Raw genomic sequence first — 21,387 nt, 5'->3', positions numbered from 1 at the left:
TATGAGAGGGACAGTGTGAGGGGGGAAAAGTGGGAGTGTGAGGGGGGGAAAATGGGAGTGTAAGGGGGAAAAGTGTGAACGCCTGAGAGGGGGAAGAGGGTAAGACCGCGACAGCCTGGGAGCCCGTTGTTGTCTCGGGACCCTCTCTCCCTGCTGCCGATTTGTACTTCCCAAGCGCTTAGTCCAGTGCTCTGCACCCAGTAAACGCTCAATAAATACGATTGAATGAATGAATGAATGTGTGACAGAAGGAAAATGCCAGTGTCAGAAGGAAAGAGGGTCGGAAGGCGACAGTGGGAGAGGGGGGGAAGTGGGAGTGAGCGGGGGAGAAAGGGAAGGGGAGAGGGGGAAAGGGGGGGATGAAAAGAGTTTGAGGGGAAAAGTGGGAGCCAGGGGGAGAATCAATCAATCAATCAATCGTATTTATTGAGCGCTTACTGTGTGCACCGCACTGTACTAAGCGCTTGGGAAGTACAAGTTGGCAACATCTAGAGACAGTCCCTACCCAACAGTGGGCTCACAGTCTAGAAGGGGAAGACAGAGAACAAAACCAAACATACTAACAAAATAAAATAAATAGAATAGATAGGTACAAGTAAAATAAATAGAGTAATAAATATGGACAAACATATATCCAGGTGCTGTGGGGAAGGGAAGGAGGTAAGATGGGGGGGATGGAGAGGGGGACGAGGGGGAGAGGAAGGAAGGGGCTCAGTCTGGGAAGGCCTCCTGGAGGAGAGAAAGGTGGGGGGCGGCGGTACCTCATAGATCTGAGGGAGGTGGTGCCGCCTCATGTAGTCTTTGTGGAAAGACATGGCGGGAGGGGGGTCCGTCAGCCCCCCGGCTGCCCCCCGAGATGGCCCAGCGTCCAGCCGGGCCCTTAGCAACGGGCCGGGCCCTTAGCAACGGGGGAGGAAAGGGGCGGAGGCCCAGCGCCTCCAGGACACACGCCCCTTCACTCATTCATTCTTTCAATCGTATTTATTGTACATATTTATTACTCTATTTATTTATCTATTTATTTATTTTACTTGTACATATCTCTCCTATTTATTTTATTTTGTTAGTATGTTTGGTTTTGTTCTCTGTCTCCCCCTTTTAGACTGTGAGCCCACTGTTGGGCAGGGACTGTCTCTATATGTTGCCAATTTGTACTTCCCAAGCGCTTAGTACAGTGCTCTAGACATAGTAAGCGCTCAATATATACGATTGATGATGATGATGATGATGATTTATTGAGCGCTTACTGTGTGCAGAGCACTGTACTAAGCGCTTGGGAAGTACAAGTTGGCAACATATAGGGACGGCCCCTACCCAACAGTGGGCTCACAGTCTAGAAGGGGGAGACACAGAACAAAACCAAACGTATTAACGAAATAAAATAAATAGAATAAACATGTACAAATAAAATAAATAGAGTAATAAATACATACAAACATATATACATATATACAGGTGCTGTGGGGAGGGGAAGGAGGGGGAGAGGAAGGAGGGGACTTGGTCTGGGAAGGCCTCCTGGAGGAGGGGAGCTCTCAGTAGGGCCTTGAATTGAGTAGGGCTCAATCCATTCATTCACTCAATCGCATTTATTGAGCGCTTAGTGAAATGGAATGCTCAAGGGAAAAGAGAAGGATTATCACTGTGGCTCAAATCCTATTTTCTAAGAGTCGGGGTAAGTATTGCCTTATCCTCTGTCCTGGGCAGCGCTTAGTGCAGTGCTCTGCACACAGTAAGCGCTCAATAAATAAATAAATAAATAAATCGTATTTATTGAGCGCTTACTGTGTGCAGAGCACTGTACTAAGCGCTTGGGAAGTACAAGTTGGCAACATATAGAGACAGTCCCTACCCAACAGTGGGCTCACAGTCTAAAAAATCAATAAATGTGATTGAATGAATGACTACAGAGGGAGGGGACAAGGGCTCCCACCAAGTCCAGTTGGGAATTATCGCTCAGGAACTCGGAGATCTGTTCGGAGTGGGAGGTACGTATTTATTACTCTATTTATTTATTGTATTTGTACATATTTATTCTATTTATTTTATTTGGTTAATATGTTTTGTTTTGCTGTCTGTCTCTCCCTTCTAGACTGTGAACCCCCTGTTGGGTAGGGACCGTCTCTAGATGTTGCAACTTGTACTTCCCAAGCGCTTAGTACAGTGCTCTGCACACAGTAAGCGCTCAATAAATACGGTTGAATGAATGAATGAATGCAGAGCACTGTACTAAGCGCTTGAGAAGTCCAAGTTGGCAAGATAGAGAGACGGTCCCTACCCAACAGTGGGCTCAATAAATACGATTGAATGAATGAATGAATGAATGCAGAGCACTGTACTAAGCGCTTGGGAAGTACAAGTTGGCAAGATATAGAGACAGTCCCTACCCAACGGTGGGCTCAATAAATACGATTGAATGAATGAATGAATGAATGCAGAGCACTGTACTAAGCGCTTGGGAAGTCCAAGTTGGCAAGATATAGAGAAGGCCCCTACCCAACAGTGAGCTCAATAAATACGATTGAATGAATGAATGAATGAATGCAGAGCACTGTACTAAGCGCTTGGGAAGTACAAGTTGGCAAGATATAGAGACAGTCCCTACCCAACGGTGGGCTCAATAAATACGATTGAATGAATGAATGAATGAATGCAGAGCACTGTACTAAGCGCTTGGGAAGTCCAAGTTGGCAAGATATAGAGAAGGCCCCTACCCAACAGTGGGCTCAATAAATACGACTGAATGAATGAATGAATGCAGAGCACTGTACTAAGCGCTAGGGAAGTACAAGTTGGCAACATACAGAGATGGTCCCTACCCAACAGTGGGCTCAATAAATACGATTGAATGAATGAATGAATGAATGAATGAATGAATGAATGAATGTCTCATTGAATGAATGAATGAATGAATGAATGAATGAATGAATGAATGAATATCTCCCGGGGGGGGGTGGCTAGACGAATGGGAGGGGCGGATCCCGGAGGAAAAGGGGGCGTGGCGTGAGCCGGAAGGGGCGGGTCCCGGTGGTTAAGGGGGCGTGGCGTGCGCCGGAAGGGGCGTGTCCCGGGGAAAGGGGGCGGGGAATACGCCGGAAGGGGCGGATTCCGGAGGAAAGGGGGCGGGGCGTGCGCCGGAAGATGGGGACGGCGGCGCGTGCGTCGGTGTGGTTGTGGGGCGCAGTGTTGGGGGCAGGAGCCTGCTACTGCGCCTACCGGCTGGCGCGGCACGAGCGCGGCAGAGGCTTCTCGGGCCGCCCCGTCAGGCCAGGTGAGAAGGCCTGGGCCGGCGGCGGAGCCTGTGTGCGCATGCGCGGGGCGTTGGGCGGGGGGTTGCTTCAGGTGTCTGCGCGTGCGCGGGGCTGTGGTGGGGGCGCCTTGGGGGTCTATGTGCGCATGCGCGGGGTTGGGGGAGGTTACTTTAGGTGTCTGCGCGTGCGCGGAGCTGTGTAGGGGCGCATTGGGGGTCTAGGTGCGCATACGCGGGGTTGGGGGGGGTTGCTTCAGGTGTCTGCGCGTGCGCGGGGCTGAGGTGGGGGAGTGCCTTTGGGGTCTATGTGCGCATGCGCGGGGTTGGAGGTGGTTGCTTCAGGTGTCTGCGCGGGGCTGAGGGGGAGGGGCGCCTTGGGCGTCTATGTGCGCATGCGCGGGGTTGGGGGGGGGTTGCCTCAGGTGTCTGCGCGTGCGCGGGGTTGAGGTGGGGGGCGCCTAGGGGGTCTGTGTGCGCATGCGAGGGGTTGGGGGGCGGTTGCTTCAGGTGTCTGTGCGTGCGCGGGGCTGAGGTGGGGGGCGCCTAGGGGGTCTATGTGCGCATGCGTGGGGTGGGGGGGTTGCTTCAGGGGTCTGCGCGTGTGCGGGGCTGTGGGGGGGGCGCCTTGGGGTCTGTGTGCGCATGCGCGGGGGTGTGGGGGGCGCCTTGGGGGTCTATGTGCGCATGCGCGGGGCGGGGTGGGGGGCGCCGGGGGGGTCTAATAATAATAATAAAAATGGCATTTGTTAAGCGCTTACTATGTGCAAAGCACTGTTCTAAGCGCTGGGGAGGGGAAACAAGGTAATGAGGTTGTCCCACGTGGGGCTCACAGTCTTAATCCCCATTTTACAGATGAGGTAACTGAGGCACAGAGAAGTTAAGTGACTTCCCCAAGGTCACACAGCAGACATGTGGCGAAACCGGGATTCGAACCCATGATCTCCAGCTCCAAAGCCCGTGCTCTTTCCACCGAGTCACGCTGGTACAATTCGGCAGTGAAACCATAATTTTGTAACTAATAATAATAATAACGGCATTTGTTAAGCACTTACTATGTGCAAAGCACTGTTCTAAGCTCTAAGGGAGGATACAAGGTGATCAGGTGGTCCCGCGTGGGACTCACAGTTGTAATCCCCGTTTTCAGATGAGGGAACTGAGGCACAGAGAAGCTAAGTGACTTGCCCAAGGTCACACAGCTGACAGTTGGCGGAGTGGGGCTTTGAACCCATGACCTCTGACTCCCAAGCCCATGCTTTTTCCAGTGAGCCACGCTGCTTCTCTAGAAATTAAATTAAATTTCTAGAAATTAAACTTCTCTGGAGAAATTTAAAAAAAGACTTGGGTTTTTTTTAATTCTTACACTAACAGGTAACGCCAACATTCCCAAATCACCCGGTAGTCTAGAAGCGCAGGATTTGCAGAAACTCATTCGTTTGCTCGAGGCTGAGGATCCGCTCGTTCGGGAGAAAGCCTTGATCACTTTGGGCAACAGTGCCGCCTTCTCAGCCAACCAGGTAAGTGGTGTGGAATCGATCAATCCATCAATATCCATATATGTATATATGTTTGTACATATTTTTTTACTCTATTTTATTTGTACATATCTATTCTATTTATTTTATTTTGTTAGTATGTTTGGTTTTGTTCTCTGTCTCCCCCTTTCAGACTGTGAGCCCACTGTTGGGTAGGGACTGTCTCTATATGTTGCCAATTTGTACTTCCCAAGCGCTTAGTACAGTGCTCTGCACATAGTAAGCGCTCAATAAATACGATTGATGATGATCAATCAATCAATCAATCGTATTTATTGAGCGCTTACTGTGTGCAGAGCACTGTACTAAGCGCTTGGGAAGTACAAGTTGGCAACATGTGGAAGCCCTCCCTTCTCTTTCCTTCCCCTCCGGTCTGAATCCAGAATGAGTGGCGGTTAACTCGTATCTACCTGAGTGCTTAGAACAGTGCTTGGCGCGTTGTAAATGCTTAACAAGTGCCACCTTGGCTTATGCTGTCGAGTCATCTCCGCCCACTGTTGGGTAGGGACTGTATATGTGGCCAACTTGTACTTCCCAAGTGCTTAGTACAGTGCTCTGCACACAGTAAGCGCTCAATAAATACGATTGATTGATTGACCAATAGTGACTCCATGGACACGTCTCTCCTAGAACGCCCACACTCCCACCGGCAGTTATTCCGGTAGTGTTTCCAGAGTTTTCTTGGTAGAAATAAGGAAGTGGTTTACCACTGCCTCCTTCCAGACGATAAACATGAGTCTCCGCCCTTGACTCTCCCATGCCGCTGCTGCCCAGCCCAGATGAGTTTTGGCTTGTAGCGGATCGCCTTCCACTCGCTAGTCACCGTCCAAGTTAGGAATGGATTAAGTAGCCCGTAGCTGAGACGGGTAGAGTACTGGAAACTCTCCAGGTGCCATCCTGAGAGGGGGATAAGTACCATTTATGACCTTGGGCAAGTCGCTTCACTTCTCTGAGCCACAGTTACCTCATCTGTAAAATGGGGATTAAGACCGTGAGCCCCACGTGGGACAACTTGATCACTTTGTATCCCCCCCGGCGCTTAGAACAGTGCTCTGCGCACAGTAACCGCTTAACAAATGTTATCATTACTATTATCATACCATGCAGACCTTTAATAATAATAATGATGGCATTTGTTAAGGGCTTACTATATGCATAGCACTGTTCTAAGCGCTGGGGAGGTTCCAAGGTGATCAGGTTGTCCGACGGGGGGCTCACAGTTTTAATCCCCATTTTACAGATGAGGTAACCGAGGCCCAGAGAAGTGAAGTGACGTGCCCAAAGTCACGCAGAGCCAGGATTTGAACCCATGACCGCTGACTCCAAAGCCCTTGCTTTTTGCACTGAGCCACACTGCTTTAGAGGTGCATACATTGGATCAGAGATGGGGTTGGATCCTCTCTCTCAGGCTGCCTTGGGTTTCACTTAGTTTTGTCCTTGTCTGTGTCTCCCCACTCTGCAAAAACCTGCAGTGGTTGCCCACCCACCGCCACATCAAACGGAAACTCCTCGCCATTGGCTTTAAACCCCCTCAATCATCTCACCCCCCTCTTAAGTGGGGTGGAGAAGCAGCGTGGCTCAGTGGCAAGAGCAGGGGCTTTGGAGTCAGAGGTCATGGGTTCAAATCCCGGCTCTGCCACTTGTCAGCTGTGGGACTTTGGGCAAGTCGCTGCACTTCTCTGGGCCTCCGTTCCCTCATCTGTAAAATGGAATGAAGACTGGGAGCCCCCCGTGGGACAATCTGATCACCTTGTAACCTCCCCAGCGCTTAGAACAGTGCTTTGCACATAGAAAGCTCTTAATAAATGCCATTATTATTATTATTATTATTATTGTCACCACAGTGATCTACTCCAGCCCAGCTCACACACCCCACTCCCTTAGGACCCACTTACTTGCCATGCCCCAATCTCTTCTATCCCACTGCCGATCCTTTTCCCACATCCTTCCCCTGGCCTGGAATTCCATCCCCCTCCATACACGCCAGACCACCACTCTCCCCCACCTTGGAAACATTATTAGGGTCCCATCTCTTCCAAGAAGACCTTCGCGGTTAAATCCTCTTTTCCCCGGCTTGCTTGCCCTTCCGCCTCATCTGTGAACTTGGTTCTGTAACCTTTGGACAGGTGATATTCACCCCAGCCCCACAGCACGTACATAATTCTCTTTAAATTATGTATATCATTCGTATTAATGTCTGTCTCTCCCTCTAGACGGTAAGCTCGTTACGGGCAGGGAACGTACCTGCTAATTCTGTTGTATTATGCTCTCCCAGGCACTTAGCACAGTGCTCTGCACAGAGTAACCACTTGATAAATACCACCGACTGATTGATTCCACAAAGTGCTCCATAATGAGCTGTCCCTCCCCACCAGAGTTTGATAGGGAATGCATTTTAAGTTTGGCAAAACTCTGACACCAATCCTCACCTCAGGCCCCAAAAATGATCCATTTCCTATGAGTGTGCAAGGAATTCAAGGGAAGAGTGCAAACAGATTGGACTTGGACTAATGACCGGGGCTTTCCGTTTCAGGAAATCATACGGGATTTTGGAGGCCTCCCGGCTATTGGGAACCTGCTCGACGATCCCACCCCCAAGGTGAAGGAGAAGGCCTTAGATGCCCTCAATAACCTGAGCATGAATTTGCGAAATCAGGAAGAGATTAAGGTAAGTTGCCTGAAGAACGACAAAGCAGTCATTGGTGTTTATTAAGTACTTTATTGAGAAGGATTCTGGCTTAGTGGATAGAGCATGGGCCTGGAAATCAGAAGGTCATGGGTGCTAATACCAGTTCTGTCGTTTGTCTGCTGTGTGACCTTAGGCAAGTCACTTTAATTCTCTGGGCCTCAGTTCCCTCACCTGTAAAATGTGAGCCCCACGCGGGACAGGGACTGTGTTCAATCAGATTGGCTTATATCCACGCTAGCACTTAGAACAGTGCCTGGCACATAGTCAGTGCTTAACAAATACCGTAAAAAGAGAAGCAAGGAAGGTTGAAGGCTCTATGTGTTGCCGACTTGTACTTCCCAAGCGCTTAGTACAGTGCTCTGCACACAGTGAGCGCTCAATAAATACGATTGAATGAATGAACTGTGAGGAGGCTGTAAACTCTACAAACTCGCTGTGGGCAGGGAACGTGTCTACCAACTCTGGTATATTGTACTCTCCCAAGCGCTTAGTCAGTAAGCGCTCAATAAATACGATTAATTGATCGAGGCTGATGCGAAATCCTAGCTGTGCTATGACCAGAACTTAGTTTTTTTGGTGGAGAGGAAGAAGTAGATCTGGGAGGAAGAGCCAGCAGGATTTGGCAGAAGGTTGAGTGTGAGAGGTGAAGGAAAGCCAAGTGTCAAGGATGATGGCAAATCCTCTGGTGTTCGTGAAGCATTTGCTCTGCGACGAGCCCTGTACTGAGCGCTGGGGAATTCAATTCAGTCGCATTTATTGAGCGCTTTCTGAATGCAAAGAACCGTACTAAGTTCTTGAAAGATAGAAGATAATCAGGGTGGACAGAGTCCCTGTACCACGCGGGGCTCACAGTCTAAGAGGGAGGGGGAATGGGTTTTTAATTCCCATTTTACAGGTGAGGAAAATGTGGGCAAGAGAAATTGTGACTTTTCCAAGGTCACACAGCAGAGACGTGCCGGAGCCGGGATTAGAACCCAGGCCCGTGCTCTTTCCATTCGCCCACGCTGCTTCTGTTCTGTCCTTGCCCTGGCCAACGTGTCCTCCCCTGGCCCTGTGGGTTAGAATTAGGGGATTCGAATTAGGATTCCGGGGTTTCCCCCCGTCTTGTGTTTCCCCCAGGTGTTCGTCGGCAAAGTCTGCGAGGAGACCCTGTCCTCTCCTTTGAACTCAGCGCTCCAGCTAGCCGGACTGCGATTATTGACCAACATGTCCGTCACCAACGACTACCAGCACCTGGTGTCGGATTCGATTTCCGACTTCCTCCATCTGCTCTCAGCAGGAAATGAAAACACCCAGGTATGAAAATGGGTCCGACTATGGGAGAAACCACTTACCCGTCATTTTCCTGAGCTGCTTTCCCTGGCTCAGAAAATCATCACTAGTTCTCTAATAATAACAGCGGGTGCTTATTACGTGCCAAGCAGTGTACCAAGCGCTGGGGTAGGTACAAGTGAATCCGGTTAGACACAGTCCCTGTCCAACATGGGGCTCAGCGTAGGAAGGAGGGAGAAAATATCAGAAATTTGAAAAAATGTGTCACTTTTTATAAGTATCGTTCAGAATTGCTAGGAAATTGCGGCTTATTTAAAGGCTCCGAGAAGAGGTGTGGGAGAGGGGTCTGTTGAAGGTGTGTAGTGGAAAGAGCGCGGGTCGGGAGTCAGAAGACCTGGGTTCTAATCCTGCTCCGACACACGTCAGTGGGTGACCTGGTTGGCAAAAGAATGTGATGGAGAGTGGGAGAGAGGAGAGTGAGGCGGAAGCAGCGTGGCCTAGGGGAAGGAGCACGGGCCTGGGACTCAGAGGACTTGCTGCGTGACCTTGGGCAAGTCACTTCTCAGTGCTTCTGTAAAATGGGAATTAAGTCCCCGTTTTTTTGGTTGCTATTGTTAATATGGTATTTAAGCAATTACCATGTGCCAGGCACTGATCTGAGTGCTGGGGTAGATGATGATGGCATTTGTTAAGTGCTTACAGTGTGCAAAGCACTGTTCTAAGCGCTGGGGAGGATACAAGTGAACCCGCTGTTGGGTAGGGACCGTCTCTATATGTTGCCAACTTGTACTTCCCAAGCGCTTAGTTCAGTGCTCTGCACACAGTAAGCGCTCAATAAATACGATTGAATGAATACAAGGTGATCAGATTGTCCCGTGTGGGGCTCACAGTCTTCATCCCCATTTAACAGATGAGGTAACTGAGGCACAGAAGTCAACACCATCCAATGACACACTAATTATCCGTTCTCCCTCCTGCTTAGAATGTGAACCAGCCAAGGGACAGGGACTGCGTCCAACCCGATTATCTTGTATCTAACCCGGTGCTTAATACAGTGTTTGGCACGTAGAAAGAGCTTAACGAATACCACTTTTTTCCGGGGGGGGGGGGGGGGGGGGGGGGTTGGGGAAAGAGACATAGGAAGGGTCTCTAGGTCAAAGTTAAAACTTATCACCACCACAAAATGGTGCTTTTTTGCTTCCAGCGGAGAACAGCAGCACAAAGTTATATCACCCTTCAAACTTCCCCGTCAAAACCGAAGTAGTGTTTGTTTAATCTCCAAGTGGGACCCGAGGAACCTTGTTCCCCTGTCTGCCCAACTCCTATAAATCCAGGGCCTGTGGCGGACGGTCAACACGGGGCGTTTAGACCCGTGATTCACGGCTGCTGGCGCATCTGACTAACTTTATGGGCCCTGAGACAGCCGGATTGTTGTCGAGCAAATATCCCCCCGGGTGGTTGTTTTTCCGAGGCCGCCTGTGCGTGATCTGGTGGACGCTCTTCTGCTGTTTTAAGATCCGCACAAATGGTGCAGTGTAGGTTGGTAAGTGGAAGACAGATTCCCAGATGAGGTGGAGACCCAATCCTTGCCCCCCAAGGGGGCCGTGGGAAGAAAGCGGGCAGGGATTGGCAAGAGACACATCAGGAAAGATGAAGCAAAAACGTCCACCTGACCCCCCAGGCGGTTAGGGCGTTCGGAGGGTTGTGGAGGAGCAGAGCAGGGAGCAAGAGCTGAGGAGAACAAGGTCCGCCCCATCTTCCCTTCTCCCCTCCCCAGGGGTGAATGGCAACTGTCACTGCTCTCACTATTGAAGAATTAGGGAAGCAGCGTGGCTCAGTGGTAAAGAGCACGGACTTTGGAGTCAGAGGTCATGGGTTCGTATCCCGGCTCCGCCACGTGTCTGCTGTGTGACCTTGGGCAAGTCAGTTAACTTCTCTGAGCCTCAGTTACCTCATCTGTAAAAATGGGGATTAAGATTGTGAACCCCACGTGGGACAACCTGATCACTTTGTACCCCCCCCAGCGCTTAGAACAGTGCTTTGCACATAGTAAGCGCTTAACAAATGCCAACATTATTATTATTATTATTATTATTGGCTTGCTTTTCTGAGCAGCTTGGCCCAGGCGATGGAGCCTGGGCTTGGGAGTCAGAAGGTCATGGGTTCTAATCCCAGCTCCACCACTCATTGGATGTGTGACCTTGGGCAAGTCACCTCTCTGGGCCTCAGTTCCCTCATCTGGAAAATGGGGATTAAGACTGTGAGTCAGCATCATCATCATCAATCGTATTCATTGAGCGCTTACTGTGTGCAGAGCACTGTACTAAGCGCTTGGGAAGTACAGTCCTATGTGGGACAGGGACTGTGTCCAACCTGTTTATCATGTATCTACCCCAGCACTTAAAACAGTGCCTGGCACATAGTAAGTGCTTAACAAATACCATCATTATTATTATTATTATTGATAATAATAATAATAATAAGACAGTCTTCTCCCTCTTGGCATCCTCCCTGACCCTCCTGGGCCAAGGATCGGGCCTGGATCAGTGCTGTTGTATATCTTTCTGATGCTTGCTACAGTGGCCTGTGTATCATAACCTTAATAAGACTGTACGCTCATTATGGGCAGGGAACGTGTCCAATTCTGTTGTACTGTGCTCTCCCAAGCGCTTAGCACAGCGCTCTGCACATAGTAAGCACTCAATAAATACGATTGATTGATTACTGACTCAGATGAGGGAGGCAGGAACTGCCAACTGAATTTAGGCAGCGTGGCCTAGTGGAAAGAGCATGGGGCTGGGGGTCGGAGGACCTGGGTTCTAGCCCCGGTTCTGCCATGTGTCTGTTGTGTGACCTTGGGCAAGTCACTTCAGTTGTCTGTTTCCTTGTCTGTAAAATGGGGATTCAATACCAGTTCTCCCTCCTCCTTAGACTGTGAGCCCCATGTGGGACCTGATCATCTTGTATCTACCCCGGTGCTCAGTACAGGTGCTTGGCATATAGTAAGTACGTAACAAATACCACAGTTAGTAGCATTATCATCATCAATAATGGTATTTAGTGAGCGCTTACTATTTGCCGAGCACTGTGCTGAGAATTTGCTTCATATTGGAGACAACCCAAAGGATTTTTAAAGGCTGGGCAGAGAGCACAAACCTATCTGTAAATCACTGAATTTCAGACGTTTTTCAAATTGAAAGCGGGAGGGAGGCGAACTCAAACGTTGGAAAATCTTTATTTTTTTTTCCTGCCTATTTTTTTTTTTGTTCTGGCCTATGAAAGTGGCCCCCTGATGCTGACCGTATTTGTCAATTCTAGTAACTGTCCCTGGGCAAGGCTGGAGAGCAAGTAAGGGACGAATTTACAGGGAACTAAGTCTGCAGGTGTGCTTTTCGATTCTCTGGTCTTGAATAAGTCACCACTTGCCCCACCCTGCCCCTTAGTGAGGGGCTTAAATTCCCGTTCGCCTGTGGAAGAGAAATTGAATGGCTCGTTTGCTCTTAATTTCAGGTTCAAGTTTTGAAAGTGCTTGTGAATTTGTCTGCGAATCCAGCCATGACCAAAGAGCTTCTCAGCGCCCAGGTAAAGGCTTTCTCAGTTTTATTTTAATCGTGGCACGCTGAAAACGCCTGGAGAGGTGATTGTCAAACTGATCCAGGAAGAAGCTTGATAAAAATTTGGAAAGATTGTGGGAACGCAGTAGACGGAAACTGTTCTTTGTCAAGGGAATGAATGCTACGTCAGAGCTGTGAAGAAATACTGAACATGCTATTGCCTGATTCTAAGCTATTTTGATTGTTGACTGGTTGTCCTTCTGGTAGATTGTCAACCTTTTTCTCCCCTGTCCTGTAAAAGATTGATGAAATGCTTTGAATCTCTTCCCCTCCTCCAGTCTGTAAGCTCTGTTGTTGTTTTGGTTTTTTTTTTTATGATACTTGTTAAGCGCTTATGTGCTGGCACTATACTAAGTGCTGGAGGAGATACAAACGAATCAGGTTGGACACAGGCCCTGTCCCGTATGGGGCTCCCAGTCTTCATTCCCATTTTAATAATTAAAAATAATAACAAATAATAACGGTACTTGTTAAGTGCTTACTTTGTGTTTTAAGCACTGGTTTAAGTGTTGGGGTGGAGACAAGCGAAGCAGGTTGGACACAGTCCCTGTCTCACATGTCTCAATCCCCATTTTCCAGTTCTGGGAACTGAGGCCCAGAGAAGTGAAGTGATTTGCCCAAGATCACACAGCAGACAGGTGGCAGAGTCAGGATTAGAACCCAGGTCCTCTGATTTACAGGGCCCTGCTCTATCCACTAGGCAACACTGCTTCTCTGATTGGGTCTAACCTGATATCTTCCCTTATGGGCAGGGAACTTGTCTACCACCTCTGTTGTATTCTCGCAAGCCCTTTTAGTGTGGCCTAGGGGAGAGGGCATGGGCCTAGGAGTAGAAGGTCATGAGTTCTAATCCCAGCTCCTCCACTTGTCTGCTGTGTGACCTTGGGCAAGGAACTTCACTTTTCTGGGCCTCAGTTCTCTCATCTGTAAAATGGAGATTACGATTTTGAGCCCCATTTGGGACTGTGTCCAACCTGATTAGCTTGTATCTACTCGAGTGCTTAGTACAGTGCCTGGCACATGGTGAGTGCTTAACCAAAAACCATTATTATAATAAATAATAGTGGTGTTAAGCGCTTACTATGTGCTGAGCATTGTTCTAAGCACTGGGGTGGATACAAAGGTTATCAGGTTGTCCCATGTGGGGCTCACAGCCTTAATCCCCGTTTTGCAGATGAGGTAACTGAGGCACAGAGAAGTGACTTGCCCAAAGTCACACAGCTGTCAAGAGGCAGAGCTCTTTTACTATTACTACCAAAATGAATTTTAACATTTTGCTGCACCAGTATTGTACCTGAGTCTTCTGGTCCAAAAGACATATTTTACTATTGCTACCAAAATGAATTTGTACCTCACTCACTCAGTGATATTTATTGAGTGCTTACTGTGTGCAGAGCACTGTACTAAGCGCTTGGAAAGTACAATACAGTAATAAAGACATTCCCCGCCCGCAACGGGTACCTGAGTCTTGTGGTCCAAAAGACATATTTTTACTGTTACTACCAAAATGAATTTTAACATTCTGCTGCACCAGTATTGTACCCGAGTCTTGTGGTCCAAAAGACATACTAGGGAAATGGTTCGTGGAGGTGGGTAGGAGAAGATAATCCTTCCTTTCGTCGTTCCTCCTCAGGCACCTCCGTCTCTGATTTCCCTCTTCAACGGCAGCGTGGCGCGAGAGGTCCTCCTTCGCGTCGTTAGGCTGGTCGCCAATTTAAATGACCACGTGGGCCGCGAGGAGGTCGTCACGGCTCGTCGGCGTCCGCTCTCCGAGGATTCGCTTTTTGCTCTCCTGTATGGAGAGACTGGCCTGGGCGCCCAGAAACTGACTGCTTTGACCCACCATCCCGACCCAGAAGTGAGAGAGCAAATCGCCAGGATCACAGCCGTTGGGATGTGACCCATCAGACGTTCCCGGAGGACTCTTCCCGGAGTTCCCAGGGGGGCAAAACTGAGGAGGAAATGGCCCTTCTGAAGCCCGGTGCGAGTGAGGTGTGTGGGGACAACCCGTTTTCTGAGGTATCCCGAGGTAGGTTTCGCCATCCTCTGTCGGCTCATCTGCCGTTAGATGCAGGACAATCTCCGATCTTCCTTTGCTCTTGGTCTTACCTGCGTTGGCTCTAAGGATAGGACAGAATGCTCCCTTGCCACGGGCGCAAGGAAGTAGAGACCATCTGCCAAAATAGTTATTAGAGAAGCAGCATGACCTGATAGAGCTTGGGCCTGGGAGCCAGAAGGACCCAGGTTCTAATCCTGGCTCCTCCACTTGTCTGCTGTGTGGGCACATCCGGATGCTGCTGCTGTGAATATTTAGAAGCTAGGGCAAACTTTAAAGATCAAGGCTGAGCCATATATAAAAATGTACTGTGCCGGCTGCCTTTTTGAGATCACTGGGGCTTTCGGTGCATGAATGATTTTGGTTTCCTATCACCAGATTTCGTAACGGAAGACTGCCCAAATTATGATGGAAGATGCAGGTCTGGTTCCCTGGACTTGATTGGTTAAGCAGGGCCGCCATGCGCAGTGTCTGGGCCTTTTAGACTGTGAGCCCACTGTTGGGTAGGGACTGTCTCTATATGTTGCCAATTTGTACTTCCCAAGCGCTTAGTACAGTGCTCTGCACGTAGTAAGCGCTCAATAAATACGATTGATGATGATTACGATGGGGCGATGGAAAGGGGCTTCCACCTGGTCTGGACAGCCGGGAGGACCCTCCATCCACCGTGCCGCCGCAGAAAGAAGCGGCAGATTGGGCAGGTCTCCTGGGCCAGAAGGGAGGCTGGAGATTTCCTGTATCTGCTTGGGATTTGGGGAACTTCCAGGGCGCCCTTCAGAGAGACGCATGGGCCTGTTTTTAGGGAGCCTGGTAGGGATTATCAGACTCCAGATTGCACCGTGCTACACAAGGAAGCCGTCTTGGCCAGGCGCCATGGGGTGGATGGGGGCACGATGGTGGGCACGATGGCACGATTGTCTCCCCCTTTTAGACTGTGAGCCCACTGTTGGGTAGGGACTGTCTCTATGTGTTGCCAATTTGTACTTCCCAAGCGCTTGGTACAGTGCTCTGCACATAGTAAGCGCTCAATAAATACGATTGATTGATTGATTGATTGAGAAAGAGCTCATCACCTTCCTTAAGGCCCAGGCACGAGTGCCATCTTCTCCTGTGCAGTTTCTCCACCCAGTAGAGGCAGGGGAGAAGTTAGCCCCCTCGTCTCCCTGCCCCTCCCACCTCCATGAGAGGGCAGAAAATGGGGCTCCATTTTACCGGTTGGGCTGTTTTCTCAAGGATCAACCTTCTTGCCCGATATTTGCCGTGGAACACTAGACTTAATTTAGCTTGCTGGACTCGTTTCCGGCACTCTTGAGTCCCGGTCACGGGATCGCTTTCACGGGGACGAAAGAATGGGAGGCCGAAGGATTTCCAACTGGCTGCCCCGGGCGGGACTGACTGATGGTGCCCATGGCGTGCGGCCCGCAGCATTTTCATTCTTGGTGTCATCACACTTGGTTGGGGCTCAGACCCGTTTTCCATGTCACCGCTGGACTCTCCCATGGCAGCCAGAAGGGGCAAGCCTGACCAACAGAAAGCCTTCCCTTTTGCCCTGGGGGAAGGAAAAAAGCCAAGGCAACCCAAACTCCCCCTCTCTGCCCCGCTCTCCTGCCCAACTCCCTCGAACCCACAACCAGGGGGGCATCGGGCTGAGGACTTGGCAGTTGATCTTACTGGGTAGCGCCCACTGGCCTCATGCTCAGCAGCTGCCGCACCACCCTACACCTCCACCTAAACTTGCCGCCCAGCTGGTGGAATAATGGACTGACCCTTCCCATTTATTAATAATAATACTAGTAAGAATAATAATAGTACTTGTTAAGCGCTTACTATGGGCCAAGCACTGGATAGATACAAGTTAATCACGTTGGACACAGTCCCTGTCCCATACGGGGCCCACGCTCTTAATCCCCATTTGACAGACGAGGGAACTGAGGCCCAGAGAAGTGAAGTGACTTGCCCAAGGTTACGCAGCAGACAAGTGGCAGAGCCGGGGTTAGAACCCAGGTCTTGTGCTTTATCCACTAGCCGTGAAACTCTGTGGGTCTACTGTGATATTGACTTCAGAGGGGCAGACAACCTGAGGATCAGCTAATATTGAAATCAAGCAGCTCCTACCACCTTACTTAGTAGCAAAGGATTTTCGATGCAATTGAGGTTTACTTACAAAACCACATTTGGCAAAATGACACGGATCCTGGAAGAGCCGGAACAATACCGTTTAAAGTCTAGGCCGGAAGAATTGCCGTATTTAAATGCTTACTATGTGCCAAGCACTGTGATAAGCCCCCGCACCCTCCCTGATCCCCCACTTCACTTTCGAAGAGTACTAGCAGCCATGTACATTTATCCAGTGTGTTCAACCGAGGCACAGATGAGGCAGATAATAATGATAGTATTTGTTAAGCGCTTACAATGTGCCAAGCACTGATCGAAAGCACACCTGGATAAATCTGATTCCAGCATGCCCCGATTGTTGTATGGAGATGAGCAATCTATGTTTGTATGTATCTATGTATGTATGTGTATGGAGATGAGAAATCACACGACAGGAACAATATCTGACATCTTTCTTAGTAACAAGTTTTATTTCATAAGCTAAGGCAAGTCGTTGACACGGATGCATTCAGCCCAGTATTATAATAGGAAAATTCACAACCCCATTCCATGCTTAGCAATAAGCAAACTAGAACAAAAGCGGTGAGCTTTACTCCCGACTTTGTGCTTAAGGTAGAGATTAAAAGTACTTTGGGTTTTTTTAAAAAAAAAAACACCAAAGGGCAAGTCAGGAGAGTGAGAGTTTGAGGGGGAAAAAAAAGTCTGAGTTTCTCAGGCATTCCTAAAACTGTCCCTTTGGGTTTGAAGATTATGCCTGCCCAGTAGGTTTTTTTAATCACTTCTAGAAAGTGGGGCAAATAGTCCTGGAAAAAAACTGAAGCACGACAGCCAGTCCCATCCTCACGCAAGGTCCACTCCTGTTCTAGTGTCCATTCCATCTCCACAGGGACCTGGCCCACTTACAAATCTGCTTGGGTCTCAAAGCTGTCATGCTTAGAAGTTACCCTGTGGCAGAGGGTGGTTTGCCAGTCTTTTCTTTCTGCCTTTGCAGCCTCTTGCCACCCAAAGCAAACATGAAGGACAGAAATTACAATAGGAAAGAGAGAAAAAATGATAGGGGAGGGTCCAGATTCCGGTCAGCAACGAGTTTCTAGACATCAGTGATGCAATGACATTACATCTTTAAAAGGCACGTTTCTTCCCTGCACTTAAACATTTGACCTCCTTGGATTTTTCTCCAGTAACGGAATCCCACGCCAGATGTGTACATTCTGCGAAGTATTTTGTTGTAATGTGCGGTCGTCCTTGTCTGCCCACCAATCGTCCGGCATCATTCACCAAGCCTCCTAACCGCACGGATGCGAGTCGTGTCCCAGAGAGCCAAGAACATAGTAAATTGAATGAAATTCCCAGCGGGACCGTCTTTACTCATTTCTTATGCTGTTGTGGGGAAAGGCATTAAAGGACAAGCTAGAGGAGAGGCAGAGAAACACACACACACACCCCATATGCACACTTTCCTAGATACATTCACTTTTATGCATTTGGTGATGATGGTGGTAGTTGTTTAGCACTTACTATGTGTCAAGCACTTCTACCTGCTGGAGTAGATACAAGCTAATCAGCCCCCCACTCCCGTGCACACTGTCACACATACACACACACGCAAAAACACTCTCTCCTTCATACACACACAGGCACCAGTGCAGTATAAACCTTGGTTGCAGCAATGGCCTTGAGAGCCCGCTTCCTCCCCCTTCTGCTCCATCAATCGATCAGCCGTATAAATACCGAGCGCTTCCTGTGTGCACAGCACTGTACTAAGCGCTGTGGAAGGGTACAGTACAACAGACTTGATTAAAAATGATCCCTACCCTCAAGGAGCTTACAAGTCTACAAGGAGAAATAAAAACTAACAAACAATTACAGATGAGGAAAACGGTAGAGCATAAAAAACATCAAACTCACATTTTGAGTCCCTGCTATAATTTTCGGCCCGTGTCACCTAACGAAGAATGTGTACTTCATGTAGGCCGTAGCCAGACTGTCGCCTAGGGAGGTGGATGAAAGGAAGAATCGTCCTGATAAAACCCAGAAAAATCAGAGGTATTTCATGTTAGAGAAAATGGCTATGAGGTCATTTCAACTATGCCAGGTTAAAAAAAAAAAAATTACCAAATTCATTTTAATGACTCTAGATGGGCCACGGGATGAGGAAATGTCAGCCGGAAGAAATCAGTAGAACTGTTTTATGGAGAAAGTGGTGAATGAGAAGACTAGATTTCCACCATTATTTCCACACTGGCCACCCACGAGTAGTGACTACGAGGCTAAAAACCGAATCATAGCTTTTAAAGTCTTGGAGTTCCCTGTGGTCAGTCACACATGTAGGTTTTCTGACAGAAGGACAGATTTCTACTCTAATGGCTCGCCAGAGATCCTTCACAGCTCACGCTCCCCCAGCCCTTCACTGTCCTGGTGGGTTTGGGTTGGTGGCAGTGAATTAATCCAAGGGGGCATTTGCCCTTTCCTGCCAGCATAAAGGCACAAAGCAGAGATGAGAGCTAAAGGTGTTAGTGAACCTCACATAATGTCTCCCCGAGGTTATCTCCTCAACTAAAAATGAAAAAAGAAGGCAAATGCTAGGGTTACATCCAGAGAGCCTCATGGCTCAAGAGCAAGTTCTTGCTAAAAAGTACCAGGTTGGACTCTTCTATTCCAGTCAGTCTGAGCATTTACATCACCTTTGAGCACTTAGTTCAGCGTACACATTAACCAACAACCGGAATCAAAGTAGGTTGCCTGTTCTGCAAAGTGTTACCCACTGATTTTAAAAAAAAAAAGATGTTTCCAAATGTAAAGAGAAGCATACCCTTCGGTAAAATTCTGTCTCTCATTTTGCATTTCAGTTGTAAATGCATCAACACTTATTCGGGCCTCGTTTTCCACATTCATTCAAAGGCGTCGGCGTCCACATTTAAGTCTCTGGATTCTCCGTGCTTCAAGACGAAGAAGTCTTCGGTTTTAAGTCCATACCTTTCTAGGGCTTCGCTCAGCTTTGCCGGGGGATCCAGGTAATACTGGCACGAGGGAGAGAGGGGAAGAAAAATTACCAAAGGGAAGGCCCGAGGAACAGCTCTGTGGCCTAATGGATAGAGCCTGGGGCCCGGGAGTCAGAAGGACCTGGGTTCTAATCCCACTCTGCCACTTGTCCGCTGTGTGACCTTGAGCAAGTCACTTCCAGTGCTTTGCACATAGTAAGTGCTTAACAAATACCATCATCATTATTATTATTATTACTTCCCTTCCTCTGTGCCTCAGTTACCCTCTTCTGGAAAATGGGAATTACGACTGTGCGCACTATGTGGGACATGGACTGATTAGCATGTATCTACCCTGGCATTTAGAACAATGCCTGGCATTCAGTAAGCATTTAACAAGTATCATTAAAAAACAAAAAAACTGGCATCAAACAGAATCCCAAAGAATCATAACAGGTTGCCTTAGTTTTCAGATGGCACATAGGGTCAAGAAAGACCCCTTCTACTTTCCACACCCCTACAGCTCTACCAGAGGAAGGAAAACAAACTATTATCCACAGCACACTGACAAGAGGAGGGAATGATTATAAATAGGTCCGTCTGTAAGGAGCTAATCAAACGATCACTGAAATCTGCTTCCACAGAAATAAAGGAATGTGCAAAAGAAGAATGGTGAACTGCATGACACAACGGCAAACTTCGGCACTCAGTACAGTGCTCTGCACACAATAAATGCTCAGTAAATACCACTGATTTGATTGAATGAATGGCCCATAAATTCCATCTTTCTGAAAAGGATATGGGGCTGAGCTGCCCCTGCTGGGATTGGAACCCATATCTGAGTAGTCCCTAAATCAATCAATCAGTTGTATTTACTGAGTGCTTACTGTGTGCACACCACTGTACTAAACACTTGGAATATACCAGACACAATTTCTGCCCACAGCAAGCTTACAGAGCTAAGTCCATTCAATCCACGTTGGGAAGTTTTAGCCATCAGTCGATCGATGGTATTTATTGAGGCCTTAGCATATAGAGTACTGTATTAAGTGCTTGGGTGGGCACAATACAACAGAACTGGTAGACACATCCCCTGTTCACAAGGAGCTCACAAGAGGGGGAGACAGGCATTCAGAGAAATAAGTGTTCCGGGTATATACAGGGTGAACTGTCTTTTCTTCAGCTTCTGCGTTAGATGTAGCCGTGCAACTTGGAGTTTCCACTTAAATAATGCCTTTCGGATTCACGGGGCACAAAGGAAGAAAGTCATAATTCAGTAGCTAGGGCAGTGCCACTTGATAGTTTATGGCGGAGGTACAATGCTGTAGCTGGCTCCCTCGTTTTCCCCTGGAATTATACAGCACTCATCGGTGCATTTAATGTTCTTTATCATCCATCTCAAAAAGCTCTGAGTCATAAATAACTATTCCTTTAAAGAACATTACTCCCAGCAGGTACATCGCTCATCCGAGGGTTGATTACAAAGCAATGCAAACGTTTCAGTGCCGCCTTTATATATCAACATTACTTCTTTGGAGCACGGTCTGGATGAAAAGAAACGATTAGGCCAAAAATTCTACTTCTCAGTGCTGCTAAATCCTCACTGACATCAAGCGCTTTTACTACAAACTCAAAGTGGTGACAGCTTTAAAAATGGACCATTTCGAAGCCACTCAGATTTCATGAAAACGGCGCTTATTTAGAAAACAAGCACCTGATCTTTAAATCATCCCATTAAAACAGTGCTTAGTACTTAGCACTTAGAGAAGCAGCGGGGCTCAGTGGAAAGAGCCCGGGCTTGGGAGTCAGAGGTCGTGGGTTCGAATCCCAGCTCCACCACTTATCAGGTGGGTGATACGAGAGAATAATCTTACAAAGAAG

The 21,387-nt window shown here is 48.4% G+C and overlaps 3 protein-coding genes across 13 annotated transcripts in view; 1 reads left to right on the top strand and 2 right to left on the bottom strand.

Moving 5' to 3' along the window:
- FBXL13 (F-box and leucine rich repeat protein 13) overlaps positions 1-815 on the bottom strand; it is a 114,226-nt gene extending 113,411 nt beyond the window's left edge. For both annotated transcript variants that reach the window (XM_038741486.1, XM_038741487.1), the window contains exon 1: positions 762-815. In XM_038741486.1, the coding sequence (XP_038597414.1) occupies positions 762-815 (54 nt within the window). The remainder of the gene's footprint in view (positions 1-761) is intronic.
- Positions 816-3,138: 2,323 nt separating this feature from the next.
- On the top strand, positions 3,139-19,440 carry ARMC10 (armadillo repeat containing 10). Of its 3 annotated transcripts, none has more exons than XR_005448467.1 (7): positions 3,139-3,268; positions 4,616-4,761; positions 7,313-7,447; positions 8,588-8,764; positions 12,251-12,322; positions 13,988-14,383; positions 19,375-19,440. XR_005448467.1 is itself a non-coding variant. In XM_038741511.1 (6 exons), exons 1-6 carry the CDS (start codon positions 3,139-3,141, stop codon positions 14,252-14,254), a joined length of 927 nt encoding a protein of 308 aa, XP_038597439.1. In that variant the 3' UTR covers positions 14,255-15,399. The 3 variants fall into 3 exon arrangements, 1 of the variants encoding a protein (XP_038597439.1); XR_005448466.1 differs by having other exon boundaries at positions 17,707-19,395; XM_038741511.1 differs by lacking the exon at positions 19,375-19,440 and having other exon boundaries at positions 13,988-15,399.
- Positions 16,970-21,387, bottom strand: part of NAPEPLD (N-acyl phosphatidylethanolamine phospholipase D) — a 36,806-nt gene continuing 32,388 nt past the window's right edge. For all 8 annotated transcript variants that reach the window (XM_038741507.1, XM_038741503.1, XM_038741510.1 and 5 more), the window contains one exon: positions 16,970-19,545. In XM_038741507.1, the coding sequence (XP_038597435.1) occupies positions 19,417-19,545 (129 nt within the window). In that variant the 3' untranslated portion in view covers positions 16,970-19,416. The remainder of the gene's footprint in view (positions 19,546-21,387) is intronic.

This window comes from Tachyglossus aculeatus (assembly GCF_015852505.1).
Source record: "Tachyglossus aculeatus isolate mTacAcu1 chromosome 12 unlocalized genomic scaffold, mTacAcu1.pri SUPER_6_unloc_1, whole genome shotgun sequence".
NCBI lineage: Eukaryota > Metazoa > Chordata > Mammalia > Monotremata > Tachyglossidae > Tachyglossus > Tachyglossus aculeatus.
Note: the sequence above shows the minus strand (reverse complement) of the source record. Positions and strands in the feature narration are given on the sequence as shown.